This window comes from Hyla sarda, unplaced genomic scaffold (genome assembly GCF_029499605.1).
Source record: "Hyla sarda isolate aHylSar1 unplaced genomic scaffold, aHylSar1.hap1 scaffold_1068, whole genome shotgun sequence".
Classification (NCBI taxonomy): domain Eukaryota; kingdom Metazoa; phylum Chordata; class Amphibia; order Anura; family Hylidae; genus Hyla; species Hyla sarda.
The window spans coordinates 32,501-48,135 of NW_026607687.1; the positions used below are offsets into that span (position 1 = coordinate 32,501).

At 45.3% G+C, this 15,635-nt stretch overlaps 1 protein-coding gene across 2 annotated transcripts in view; it reads right to left on the bottom strand.

Annotated features, from left to right (window-relative positions):
* The window catches only part of LOC130299926 (pseudokinase FAM20A-like), a 52,728-nt gene that overhangs the window by 28,202 nt on the left and 8,891 nt on the right, over positions 1-15,635 (bottom strand). For both annotated transcript variants that reach the window (XM_056551504.1, XM_056551505.1), the window contains exon 2: positions 2,505-2,689. In XM_056551504.1, coding sequence (XP_056407479.1) covers positions 2,505-2,689 — 185 coding nt within the window. The remainder of the gene's footprint in view (positions 1-2,504; positions 2,690-15,635) is intronic.

Below are 15,635 nucleotides of genomic sequence, written 5' to 3' on the forward strand. Positions count from 1 at the left end.
CATGTGTATAGCAAAACATGTGTTACTGCAATATATATATATACAGAGGAGAGGAGATCTATATATATATATATATACAGAGGAAAGGAGATCTATATATATATATATATATATATATATACACAAAGGGAATAAACATGTGTATAGCAAAACATGTGTTACTGCAATATATATATATACAGAGGAGAGGAGATCTATATATATATATACAGAGGAGAGGAGATCTATATATATATATATATACAGAGGAAAGGAGATCTATATATATATATATATATATATATATATATACAGAGGAGAGGAGATCTATATATATATATATATATACAGAGGAGAGGAGATCTATATATATATATATATATATATATATATATATATATATACAGAGGAGAGGAGATCTATATATATATATATATATATATATATATATATACAGAGGAGAGGAGATCTATCTATATATATATATACAGAGGAGAGGAGATCTATATATATATATATATATATATACATACACAGAGGAGAGGAGATCTATATATATATATACAGAGGAGAGGAGATCTATATATATATATATATATATATATATATATATACATATATATATATATATACACAAAGGGAATAAACATGTGTATAGCAAAACATGTGTTACTGCAATATATATATATATACAGAGGAGAGGAGATCTATATATATATATATATACAGAGGAGAGGAGATATATATATATATATATATATATATATACAGAGGAGAGGAGATCTATATATATATATATACAGAGGAGAGGAGATATATATATATATATATATATACACAAAGGGAATAAACATGTGTATAGCAAAACATGTGTTACTGCAATATATATATATATACAGAGGAGAGGAGATCTATATATATATATATACACAAAGGGAATAAACATGTGTATAGCAAAACATGTGTTACTGCAATATATATATATATACAGAGGAGAGGAGATCTATATATATATATATATACAGAGGAGAGGAGATATATATATATATATATATATATATATATATATATATATATACAGAGGAGAGGAGATCTATATATATATATACAGAGGAGAGGAGATATATATATATATATATACACAAAGGGAATAAACATGTGTATAGCAAAACATGTGTTACTGCAATATATACATATATATATATACAGAGGAGAGGAGATCTATATATATATATATATACAGAGGAGAGGAGATCTATATATATATATATATATATATATACAGAGGAGAGGAGATATATAAATATATATATACACAAAGGGAATAAACATGTGTATAGCAAAACATGTGTTACTGCAATATATATACACAGAGGAGAGGAGATCTATATATATATATATACAGAGGAGAGGAGATCTATATATATATATATACACAAAGGGAATAAACATGTGTATAGCAAAACATGTGTTACTGCAATATATATATACAGAGGAGAGGAGATCTATATATATATATATACAGAGGAGAGGAGATCTATATATATATATATACACAAAGGGAATAAACATGTGTATAGCAAAACATGTGTTACTGCAATATATATATACAGAGGAGAGGAGATCTATATATATATATATATATATATATATATACATATATATATATATATACACAAAGGGAATAAACATGTGTATAGCAAAACATGTGTTACTGCAATATATATATACATATATACAGAGGAGAGGAGATCTATATATATATATACAGAGGAGAGGAGATCTATATATATATATATACAGAGGAGAGGAGATCTATATATATATATATATATATACAGAGGAGAGGAGATCTATATATATATATATATATATATATATATACAGAGGAGAGGAGATCTATATATATATATATACAGAGGAGAGGAGATCTATATATATATATATACACAAAGGGAATAAACATGTGTATAGCAAAACATGTGTTACTGCAATATATATATATACAGAGGAGAGGAGATCTATATATATATATATATATATATATATATATATATATATACAGAGGAGAGGAGATCTATATATATATATATATATATATATATACAGAGGAGAGGAGATCTATATATATATATATACAGAGGAGAGGAGATCTATATATATATATATACACAAAGGGAATAAACATGTGTATAGCAAAACATGTGTTACTGCAATATATATATATACAGAGGAGAGGAGATCTATATATATATATATATATATATATATATATATATATATATATACAGAGGAGAGGAGATCTATATATATATATATATATATATACATATATATATATATATACACAAAGGGAATAAACATGTGTATAGCAAAACATGTGTTACTGCAATCCTTTCCTGTGAGAAATACTTCATTTTCTAGAACATTTTAGGGGTGACATTTACGGCCATGACTGTGTGTGTGTATATGTATATATATATATGTGTGTGTGTATATATAGGGGGTATCTCCGGGGCTCTTACCTGCTCCGATCACAGTCAGATTGCCCATTTCTTCCAGCAGTTGGTCCACAGCCGGGCTGAGGCGAGGGTAGAGTGCCTCCTTACTAATTCCTAAGTGGAACTGTAACCATGGGGTTTGGAAGTCAATCCTGGCATCTACAGGGGTGCTGGTGCGGTTCTGGTCCATATGTTGGGATCGGTGCCGCCTGCAGGTTACACAAACAAATGTGAAATAGGAGAATGAATTAGTAACCAACCCCCCCGAGGTCACCGTCCTTTCATCCCCCCCCCCCCCCACAGGGGTCACTGTCCTAAACCCCCCCCCCCAAAGGAGAGGAGCGGCACAGAGTATTACAGGAGGAGAGGAGCGGCGCAGAGTATTACAGGAGGAGAGGAGCAGCGCAGAGTATTAGGAGGAGAGGAGCAGCGCAGAGTATTAGGAGGAGAGGAGCAGCGCAGAGTATTACAGGAGGAGAGGAGCGGCGCAGAGTATTACAGGAGGAGAGGAGCGGCACAGAGTATTACAGGAGGAGAGGAGCGGCGCAGAGTATTACAGGAGGAGAGGAGCGGCACAGAGTATTACAGGAGGAGAGGAGCGGCAGAGAGTAGTACAAGAGGAGAGGAGCGGCGCAGAGTATTATAAGAGGAGAGGAGCGGCACAGAATATTACAGGAGGAGAGGAGCAGCGCAGAGTATTACAGGAGGAGAGGAGCAGCGCAGTGTATTACAGGAGGAGAGGAGCAGCGCAGAGTATTAGGAGGAGAGGAGCAGCGCAGAGTATTACAGGAGGAGAGGAGCGGCGCAGAGTATTATAGGAGGAGAGGAGCGGCACAGAGTATTACAGGAGGAGAGGAGCGGCACAGAATATTATAAGAGGAGAGGAGCGGCACAGAATATTATAAGAGGAGAGGAGCGGCACAGAATATTATAGGAGGAGAGGAGCGGCACAGAGTATTACAGGAGGAGAGGAGCGGCACAGAATATTATAGGAGGAGAGGAGCGGCACAGAATATTATAGGAGGAGAGGAGCGGCGCAGAGTATTATAAGAGGAGAGGAGCGGCACAGAGTATTACAGGAGGAGAGGAGCAGCGCAGAGTATTACAGGAGGAGAGGAGCAGCGCAGAGTATTATAGGAGGAGAGGAGCGGCGCAGAGTATTAGAGGAGGAGAGGAGCGGCGCAGAGTATTATAAGAGGAGAGGAGCGGCGGAGAGTATTACAAAAGGTAAGGAGTGGCTCAGAGTATTACAGGAGGAGAGGAGCGGCGCAGAATATTTGAGGAGCGGCGCAGAGTATTAGAGGAGGAGCGGCACAGAATATTACAGGAGGAGAGGAGCGGCGCAGAATATTTCAAGGGGAGAGGAGTGGCGCAGAGTATTATAAGAGGAGAGGAGCGGCGCAGAGTATTACAGGAGGAGAGGAGCAGCGCAGAGTATTACAGGAGGAGAGGAGCGGCGCAGAGTATTATAAGAGGAAAGGAGCGGCGCAGAGTATTACAGGAGGAGAGGAGCGGCGCAGAGTATTATAAGAGGAGAGGAGCGGCGGAGAGTATTACAAAAGGTAAGGAGTGGCTCAGAGTATTACAGGAGGAGAGGAGCGGCGCAGAGTATTAGGAGGAGAGGAGCGGCACAGAGTATTACAGGAGGAGAGGAGCAGCGCAGAGTATTAGGAGGAGAGGAGCGGCACAGAGTATTATAAGAGGAGAGGAGCGGCACAGAATATTATAGGAGGAGAGGAGCGGCACAGAGTATTAGAGGAGGAGAGGAGCGGCGCAGAGTATTATAAGAGGAGAGGAGCGGCGGAGAGTATTACAAAAGGTAAGGAGTGGCTCAGAGTATTACAGGAGGAGAGGAGCGGCGCAGAATATTTGAGGAGCGGCGCAGAGTATTAGAGGAGGAGCGGCACAGAATATTACAGGAGGAGAGTAGCGGCGCAGAATATTTCAAGGGGAGAGGAGTGGCGCAGAGTATTATAAGAGGAGAGGAGCGGCGCAGAGTATTACAGGAGGAGAGGAGCAGCGCAGAGTATTACAGGAGGAGAGGAGCGGCGCAGAGTATTATAAGAGGAAAGGAGCGGCGCAGAGTATTACAGGAGGAGAGGAGCGGCGCAGAGTATTATAAGAGGAGAGGAGCGGCGGAGAGTATTACAAAAGGTAAGGAGTGGCTCAGAGTATTACAGGAGGAGAGGAGCGGCGCAGAGTATTAGGAGGAGAGGAGCGGCACAGAGTATTACAGGAGGAGAGGAGCAGCGCAGAGTATTAGGAGGAGAGGAGCGGCACAGAGTATTACAGGAGGAGAGGAGCGGCGCAGAGTATTACAGGAGGAGAGGAGCAGCGCAGAGTATTAGGAGGAGAGGAGCGGCGCAGAGTATTACAGGAGGAGAGGAGCGGCACAGAGTATTAGAGGAGGAGAGGAGCAGCACAGAATATTATAAGAGGAGAGGAGCGGCGGAGAGTATTATAGGAGGAGAGGAGCGGCACAGAGTATTAGAGGAGGAGAGGAGCGGCACAGAGTATTATAAGAGGAGAGGAGCGGCACAGAGTATTATAGGAGGAGAGGAGCGGCACAGAGTATTATAGGAGCAGAGGAGCGGCACAGAATATTATAGGAGGAGAGGAGCGGCACAGAGTATTATAGGAGGAGAGGAGCGGCACAGAGTATTAGAGGAGGAGAGGAGCGGCGCAGAGTATTATAAGAGGAGAGGAGCGGCACAGAGTATTACAGGAGGAGAGGAGCGGCGCAGAGTATTATAAGAGGAGAGGAGCGGCACAGAGTATTACAGGAGGAGAGGAGCAGCGCAGAGTATTACAGGAGGAGAGGAGCAGCGCAGAGTATTACAGGAGGAGAGGAGCAGCGCAGAGTATTATAGGAGGAGAGGAGCGGCACAGAGTATTAGAGGAGGAGAGGAGCGGCGCAGAATATTATAGGAGGAGAGGAGCGGCGCAGAGTATTACAGGAGGAGAGGAGCAGCGTAGAGTATTACAGGAGGAGAGGAGCAGCGCAGAGTATTACAGGAGGAGAGGAGCAGCGCAGAGTATTACAGGAGGAGAGGAGCAGCGCAGAGTATTAGGAGGAGAGGAGCGGCGCAGAGTATTACAGGAGGAGAGGAGCGGCACATAATATTATAGGAGGAGAGGAGCGGCACAGAGTATTAGAGGAGGAGAGGAGCGGCGCAGAGTATTATAAGAGGAGAGGAGCGGCGGAGAGTATTACAAAAGGTAAGGAGTGGCTCAGAGTATTACAGGAGGAGAGGAGCGGCGCAGAATATTTGAGGAGCGGCGCAGAGTATTAGAGGAGGAGCGGCACAGAATATTACAGGAGGAGAGTAGCGGCGCAGAATATTTCAAGGGGAGAGGAGTGGCGCAGAGTATTACAGGAGGAGAGGAGCGGCGCAGAGTATTATAAGAGGAGAGGAGTGGCGCAGAGTATTACAGGAGGAGAGGAGCGGCGCAGAGTATTATAAGAGGAGAGGAGCGGCGCAGAGTATTACAGGAGGAGAGGAGCGGCGCAGAGTATTATAAGAGGAGAGGAGCGGCGGAGAGTATTACAAAAGGTAAGGAGAGGCTCAGAGTATTACAGGAGGAGAGGAGCAGCGCAGAGTATTAGGAGGAGAGGAGCGGCACAGAGTATTACAGGAGGAGAGGAGCGGCGCAGAGTATTACAGGAGGAGAGGAGCAGCGCAGAGTATTAGGAGGAGAGGAGCGGCGCAGAGTATTACAGGAGGAGAGGAGCGGCACAGAGTATTATAGGAGGAGAGCAGCGGCACAGAGTATTAGAGGAGGAGAGGAGCGGCGCAGAGTATTATAAGAGGAGAGGAGCGGCGGAGAGTATTACAAAAGGTAAGGAGTGGCTCAGAGTATTACAGGAGGAGAGGAGCGGTGCAGAATATTACAGGAGGAGAGGAGCGGCGCAGAGTATTATAAGAGGAGAGGAGCGGCACAGAGTATTACAGGAGGAGAGGAGAGGAGCGGCGCAGAGTATTATAAGAGGAGAGGAGTGGCGGAGAGTATTACAAAAGCTAAGGAGTGGCTCAGAGTATTACAGGAGGAGAGGAGCGGTGCTGAATATTACAGGAGGAGAGGAGCGGCGCAGAGTATTATAAGAGGAGAGGAGCGGCGCAGAATATTACAGGAGGAGAGGAGCAGCGCAGAGTATTATAAGCGGAGAGGAGCAGCGCAGAGTATTACAGGAGGAGAGGAGCAGCGCAGAGTATTACAGGAGGAGAGGAGCGGCTCAGAGTATTATAAGAGGAGAGGAGCGGCGGAGAGTATTACAAAAGGTAAGGAGTGGCTCAGAGTATTACAGGAGGAGAGGAGCGGCGCAGAGTATTACAGGAGGAGAGGAGCGGCTCAGAGTATTATAAGAGGAGAGGAGCGGCGGAGAGTATAACAAAAGGTAAGGAGTGGCTCAGAGTATTACAGGAGGAGAGGAGCGGCGCAGAGTATTACAGGAGGAGAGGAGCGGCGCAGAGTATTACAGGAGGAGAGGAGCGGCGCAGAGTATTATAAGAGGAGAGGAGCGGCGGAGAGTATTACAAAAGGTAAGGAGTGGCTCAGAATATTACAGGAGGAGAGGAGCGGCGCAGAGTATTACAGGAGGAGAGGAGCGGCGGAGAGTATTACAGGAGGAGAGGAGCGGCGCAGAGTATTATAAGAGGAGAGGAGCAGCGCAGAGTATTACAGGAGGAGAGGAGCGGCGCAGAGTATTATAAGAGGAGAGGAGCGGCGGAGAGTATTGCAAAAGGTAAGGAGTGGCTCAGAATATTACAGGAGGAGAGGAGCGGCGCAGAGTATTACAGGAGGAGAGGAGCGGCGCAGAGTATTACAGGAGGAGAGGAGCGGCTCAGAGTATTATAAGAGGAGAGGAGCGGCGGAGAGTATTACAAAAGGTAAGGAGTGGCTCAGAGTATTACAGGAGGATAGGAGCGGCGCAGAGTATTACAGGAGGAGAGGAGCGGCGCAGAGTATTACAGGAGGAGAGGAGCGGCGCAGAGTATTATAAGAGGAGAGGAGCGGCGCAGAGTATTACAAAAGGTAAGGAGTGGCTCAGAGTATTACAGGAGGAGAGGAGCGGCGCAGAGTATTACAGGAGGAGAGGAGCGGCGCAGAGTATTACAGGAGGAGAGGAGCGGCGCAGAGTATTACAGGAGGAGAGGAGCGGCGCAGAGTATTATAAGAGGAGAGGAGCGGCGGAGAGTATTACAAAAGGTAAGGAGTGGCTCAGAGTATTACAGGAGGAGAGGAGCAGCGCAGAGTATTACAGGAGGAGAGGAGTGGCGGAGAGTATTACAAAAGGTAAGGAGTGGCTCAGAGTATTACAGGAGGAGAGGAGCGGCGCAGAATATTACAGGAGGAGAGGAGCGGCGGAGAGTATTATAAGAGGAGAGGAGCGGCGGAGAGTATTACAAAAGGTAAGGAGTGGCTCAGAGTATTACAGGAGGAGAGGAGCGGCGCAGAGTATTACAGGAGGAGAGGAGCGGCACAGAGTATTACAGGAGGAGAGGAGCGGCGGAGAGTATTACAGGAGGAGAGGAGCGGCGCAAAGTATTATAAGAGGAGAGGAGCGGCACAGAATATTACAGGAGGAGAGGAGCAGCGCAGAGTATTACAGGAGGAGAGGAGCAGCGCAGAGTATTACAGGAGGAGAGGAGTGGCGGAGAGTATTACAGGAGGAGAGGAGCGGCGCAGAATATTACAGGAGGAGAGGAGCAGCGCAGAGTATTACAGGAGGAGAGGAGCAGCGCAGAGTATTACAGGAGGAGAGGAGCAGCGCAGAGTATTACAGGAGGAGAGGAGCAGCGCAGAGTATTACAGGAGGAGAGGAGTGGCGGAGAGTATTACAAAAGGTAAGGAGTGGCTCAGAGTATTACAGGAGGAGAGGAGCGGCGGAGAGTATTATAAGAGGAGAGGAGCGGCGGAGAGTATTACAAAAGGTAAGGAGTGGCTCAGAGTATTACAGGAGGAGAGGAGCAGCGCAGAGTATTACAGGAGGAGAGGAGCAGCGCAGAGTATTACAGGAGGAGAGGAGCAGCGCAGAGTATTACAGGAGGAGAGGAGCGGCGTAGAGTATTATAAGAGGAGAGGAGCGGCGGAGAGTATTACAAAAGGTAAGGAGTGGCTCAGAGTATTACAGGAGGAGAGGAGCGGCGCAGAGTATTACAGGAGGAGAGGAGCAGCGCAGAGTATTACAGGAGAAGAGGAGCAGCGCAGAGTATTACAGGAGGAGAGGAGCAGCGCAGAGTATTACAGGAGGAGAGGAGCGGCGTAGAGTATTATAAGAGGAGAGGAGCGGCGGAGAGTATTACAAAAGGTAAGGAGTGGCTCAGAGTATTACAGGAGGAGAGGAGCGGCGCAGAGTATTACAGGAGGAGAGGAGCGGCGCAGAGTATTACAGGAGGAGAGGAGCGGCGCAGAGTATTATAAGAGGAGAGGAGCGGCGCAGAGTATTATAAGAGGAGAGGAGTGGCGGAGAGTATTACAAAAGGTAAGGAGTGGCTCAGAATATTACAGGAGGAGAGGAGCGGTGCAGAATATTACAGGAGGAGAGGAGCGGCGCAGAGTATTACAGGAGGAGAGGAGCGGCTCAGAGTATTATAAGAGGAGAGGAGCGGCGGAGAGTATTACAAAAGGTAAGGAGTGGCTCAGAGTATTACAGGAGGATAGGAGCGGCGCAGAGTATTACAGGAGGAGAGGAGCGGCGCAGAGTATTACAGGAGGAGAGGAGCAGCGCAGAGTATTATAAGAGGAGAGGAGCGGCACAGAGTATTACAAAAGGTAAGGAGTGGCTCAGAGTATTACAGGAGGAGAGGAGCAGCGCAGAGTATTACAGGAGGAGAGGAGCGGCGGAGAGTATTACAGGAGGAGAGGAGCGGCGCAGAGTATTATAAGAGGAGAGGAGCAGCGCAGAGTATTACAGGAGGAGAGGAGCGGCGTAGAGTATTATAAGAGGAGAGGAGCGGCGGAGAGTATTACAAAAGGTAAGGAGTGGCTCAGAATATTACAGGAGGAGAGGAGCGGCGCAGAGTATTACAGGAGGAGAGGAGCGGCGCAGAGTATTACAGGAGGAGAGGAGCGGCTCAGAGTATTATAAGAGGAGAGGAGCGGCGGAGAGTATTACAAAAGGTAAGGAGTGGCTCAGAGTATTACAGGAGGATAGGAGCGGCGCAGAGTATTACAGGAGGAGAGGAGCGGCGCAGAGTATTACAGGAGGAGAGGAGCGGCGCAGAGTATTATAAGAGGAGAGGAGCGGCGCAGAGTATTACAAAAGGTAATGAGTGGCTCAGAGTATTACAGGAGGAGAGGAGCAGCGCAGAGTATTACAGGAGGAGAGGAGCGGCGCAGAGTATTACAGGAGGAGAGGAGCGGCGCAGAGTATTATAAGAGGAGAGGAGCGGCGGAGAGTATTACAAAAGGTAAGGAGCGGCTCAGAGTATTACAGGAGGAGAGGAGTGGCGGAGAGTATTACAAAAGGTAAGGAGTGGCTCAGAGTATTACAGGAGGAGAGGCGCGGCGCAGAATATTACAGGAGGAGAGGAGCGGCGGAGAGTATTATAAGAGGAGAGGAGCGGCGGAGAGTATTACAAAAGGTAAGGAGTGGCTCAGAGTATTACAGGAGGAGAGGAGCAGCGCAGAGTATTACAGGAGGAGAGGAGTGGCGGAGAGTATTACAAAAGGTAAGGAGTGGCTCAGAGTATTACAGGAGGAGAGGAGCGGCGCAGAATATTACAGGAGGAGAGGAGCGGCGCAGAGTATTATAAGAGGAGAGGAGCGGCGGAGAGTATTACAAAAGGTAAGGAGTGGCTCAGAGTATTACAGGAGGAGAGGAGCAGCGCAGAGTATTACAGGAGGAGAGGAGTGGCGGAGAGTATTACAAAAGGTAAGGAGTGGCTCAGAGTATTACAGGAGGAGAGGAGCGGCGCAGAATATTACAGGAGGAGAGGAGCGGCGGAGAGTATTATAAGAGGAGAGGAGCGGCGGAGAGTATTACAAAAGGTAAGGAGTGGCTCAGAGTATTACAGGAGGAGAGGAGCGGCGCAGAGTATTACAGGAGGAGAGGAGCGGCGCAGAGTATTACAGGAGGAGAGGAGCGGCACAGAGTATTACAGGAGGAGAGGAGCGGCGGAGAGTATTACAGGAGGAGAGGAGCGGCGCAGAGTATTATAAGAGGAGAGGAGCGGCACAGAATATTACAGGAGGAGAGGAGCAGCGCAGAGTATTACAGGAGGAGAGGAGCAGCGCAGAGTATTACAGGAGGAGAGGAGCAGCGCAGAGTATTACAGGAGGAGAGGAGCAGCGCAGAGTATTACAGGAGGAGAGGAGTGGCGGAGAGTATTACAAAAGGTAAGGAGTGGCTCAGAGTATTACAGGAGGAGAGGAGCGGCGCAGAATATTTGAGGAGGAGAGGAGCAGCGCAGAGTATTACAGGAGGAGAGGAGTGGCTCAGAGTATTACAGGAGGAGAGGAGCGGCGCAGAGTATTAGAGGAGGAGAGGAGCGGCGCAGAATATTTGAGGAGGAGAGGAGCGGCGCAGAGTATTTCAAGGGGAGAGGAGTGGCGCAGAGTATTACAGGAGGAGAGGAGCAGCGCAGAGTATTACAGGAGGAGAGGAGCGGCGCAGAGTATTAGAGGAGGAGCGGCACAGAATATTACAGGAGGATAGGAGTGGCGCAGAGTATTTCAAGGGGAGAGGAGTGGCGCAGAGTATTTCAAGGGGAGAGGAGTGGCGCAGAGTATTTCAAGGGGAGAGGAGTGGCGCAGAGTATTTCAAGGGGAGAGGAGTGGCGCAGAGTATCACAGGAGAGCTGTGCCCCCTCCCCCGGGGTCATCGCGTCCTTGGTAAATGTTGCAATGTTTGCTGATGGCTGAGGTTGCGGATCTCCGTGTATTTAACTGTCAGGGATGAGCGACAATCTGTCATTACTAGTGTGCGTCACCATCCCCAGCAGGGGCCACAGGAGAAGTGCTACTGTGCAATATTTACTACTGATACCGTATACGAGAAGGGTCGGACAAGAGATTGTACTATGCAGTGTGCATATAGAGGACATGAGGTTGTACTGTGCATATAGAGGACATGAGGTTGTACTGTGTATATAGAGGACATGAGGTTGTACTGTGTATATAGAGGACATGAGGTTGTACTGTGTATATAGAGGACATGAGATTGTATTGTGCAGTGTCCATATAGAGGACATGAGGTTGTACTGTGTATATAGAGGACATGAGGTTGTACTGTGTATATAGAGGACATGAGGTTGTACTGTGCATATAGAGGACATGAGGTTGTACTGTGTATATAGAGGACATGAGGTTGTACTGTGCATATAGAGGACATGAGGTTGTACTGTGTATATAGAGGACATGAGGTTGTACTGTGTATATAGAGGACATGAGGTTGTACTGTGTATATAGAGGACATGAGGTTGTACTGTGTATATAGAGGACATGAGGTTGTACTGTGCAGTGTGCATATAGAGGACATGAGGTTGTACTGTGCATATAGAGGACATGAGGTTGTACTGTGTATATAGAGGACATGAGGTTGTACTGTGTATATAGAGGACATGAGGTTGTACTGTGTATATAGAGGACATGAGGTTGTACTGTGTATATAGAGGACATGAGGTTGTACTGTGTATATAGAGGACAAGAGATTGTACCATGCAGTGTGCATATAGAGGACAAGAGGTTGTACTGTGTATATAGAGGACATGAGATTGTATTGTGCAGTGTGCATATAGAGGACAAGAGGTTGTACTGTGTATATAGAGGACATGAGGTTGTACTGTACAGTGTGCATATAGAGGACATGAGGTTGTACTGTGCATATAGAGGACATGAGGTTGTACTGTGTATATAGAGGACATGAGGTTGTACTGTGTATATAGAGGACAAGAGATTGTACTATGCAGTGTGCATATAGAGGACATGAGGTTGTACTGTGCATATAGAGGACATGAGGTTGTACTGTGTATATAGAGGACATGAGGTTGTACTGTGTATATAGAGGACATGAGGTTGTACTGTGTATATAGAGGACAAGAGATTGTACCATGCAGTGTGCATATAGAGGACATGAGGTTGTACTGTGCATATAGAGGACATGAGATTGTACTGTGTATATAGAGGACAAGAGATTGTACTGTGTATATAGAGGACATGAGGTTGTACTGTGTATATAGAGGACATGAGGTTGTACTGTGTATATAGAGGACATGAGATTGTACTGTGTATATAGAGGACAAGAGATTGTACTGTGTATATAGAGGACATGAGGTTGTACTGTGTATATAGAGGACATGAGGTTGTACTGTGCAGTGTGCATATAGAGGACATGAGGTTGTACTGTGTATATAGAGGACAAGAGATTGTACCATGCAGTGTGCATATAGAGGACATGAGGTTGTACTGTGTATATAGAGGACATGAGGTTGTACTGTGTATATAGAGGACATGAGGTTGTACTGTGTATATAGAGGACAAGAGATTGTACCATGCAGTGTGTATATAGAGGACATGAGGTTGTACTGTGTATATAGAGGACATGAGGTTGTATTGTGCAGTGTGCATATAGAGGACATGAGGTTGTACTGTGTATATAGAGGACATGAGATTGTACTGTGCAGTGTCCATATAGAGGACATGAGGTTGTACTGTGTATATAGAGGACATGAGATTGTACTGTGCAGTGTCCATATAGAGGACATGAGGTTGTACTGTGCAGTGTGCATATAGAGGACATGAGGTTGTACTGTGTATATAGAGGACATGAGGTTGTACTGTGTATATAGAGGACATGAGGTTGTACTGTGCATATAGAGGACATGAGGTTGTACTGTGTATATAGAGGACATGAGGTTGTACTGTGTATATAGAGGACATGAGATTGTACTGTGTATATAGAGGACATGAGATTGTACTGTGTATATAGAGGACATGAGGTTGTACTGTGTATATAGAGGACATGAGGTTGTACTGTGCAGTGTGCATATAGAGGACATGAGGTTGTACTGTGTATATAGAGGACATGAGATTGTACTGTGTATATAGAGGACATGAGATTGTACTGTGTATATAGAGGACATGAGGTTGTACTGTGTATATAGAGGACATGAGGTTGTACTGTGTATATAGAGGACATGAGGTTGTACTGTGTATATAGAGGACACGAGGTTGTACTGTGCAGTGTGCATATAGAGGACATGAGGTTGTACTGTGTATATAGAGGACATGAGGTTGTACTGTGTATATAGAGGACATGAGGTTGTACTGTGTATATAGAGGACACGAGGTTGTACTGTGCAGTGTGCATATAGAGGACATGAGGTTGTACTGTGTATATAGAGGACACGAGGTTGTACTGTGCAGTGTGTATATAGAGGACATGAGGTTGTACTGTGTATATAGAGGACATGAGGTTGTACTGTGTATATAGAGGACATGAGGTTGTACTGTGTATATAGAGGACATGAGGTTGTACTGTGTATATAGAGGACATGAGATTGTATTGTGCAGTGTCCATATAGAGGACATGAGGTTGTACTGTGTATATAGAGGACATGAGATTGTACTGTGTATATAGAGGACATGAGATTGTACTGTGCATATAGAGGACATGAGGTTGTACTGTGTATATAGAGGACATGAGGTTGTACTGTGTATATAGAGGACATGAGGTTGTACTGTGTATATAGAGGACACGAGGTTGTACTGTGCAGTGTGCATATAGAGGACATGAGGTTGTACTGTGTATATAGAGGACACGAGGTTGTACTGTGCAGTGTGTATATAGAGGACATGAGGTTGTACTGTGTATATAGAGGACATGAGGTTGTACTGTGTATATAGAGGACATGAGGTTGTACTGTGTATATAGAGGACATGAGGTTGTACTGTGTATATAGAGGACATGAGATTGTATTGTGCAGTGTGCATATAGAGGACATGAGGTTGTACTGTGTATATAGAGGACACGAGGTTGTACTGTGTATATAGAGGACAAGAGATTGTACCATGCAGTGTGCATATAGAGGACATGAGGTTGTACTGTGTATATAGAGGACATGAGGTTGTACTGTGTATATAGAGGACATGAGGTTGTACTGTGTATATAGAGGACATGAGGTTGTACTGTGTATATAGAGGACAAGAGATTGTACCATGCAGTGTGCATATAGAGGACATGAGGTTGTACTGTGCAGTGTGCATATAGAGGACATGAGGTTGTACTGTGTATATAGAGGACATGAGGTTGTACTGTGTATATAGAGGACATGAGGTTGTACTGTGTATATAGAGGACATGAGGTTGTACTGTGTATATAGAGGACAAGAGATTGTACTGTGCAGTGTCCATATAGAGGACATGAGGTTGTACTGTGTATATAGAGGACATGAGGTTGTACTGTGTATATAGAGGACATGAGGTTGTACTGTGTATATAGAGGACATGAGGTTGTACTGTGTATATAGAGGACAAGAGATTGTACTGTGCAGTGTGCATATAGAGGACATGAGTTTGTACTGTGCAGTGTCCATATAGAGGACATGAGGTTGTACTGTGTATATAGAGGACATGAGGTTGTACTGTGTATATAGAGGACAAGAGATTGTACCATGCAGTGTGCATATAGAGGACATGAGGTTGTACTGTGTATATAGAGGACATGAGGTTGTACTGTGTATAAAGAGGACAAGAGATTGTACCATGCAGTGTCCATATAGAGGACATGAGGTTGTACTGTGTATATAGAGGACAAGAGATTGTACCATGCAGTGTCCATATAGAGGACATGAGGTTGTACTGTGTATATAGAGGACATGAGGTTGTACTGTGCAGTGTCCATATAGAGGACATGAGGTTGTACTGTGTATATAGAGGACATGAGATTGTATTGTGCAGTGTCCATATAGAGGACAAGAGGTTGTACTGTGTATATAGAGGACATGAGGTTGTACTGTGTATATAGAGGACATGAGGTTGTACTGTGTATATAGAGGACAAGAGATTGTACCATGCAGTGTGCATATAGAGGACATGAGGTTGTACTGTGCAGTGTCCATATAGAGGACATGAGGTTGTACTGTGTATATAGAGGACATGAGATTGTATTGTGCAGTGTCCATATAGAGGACATGAGGTTGTACTGTGCAGTGT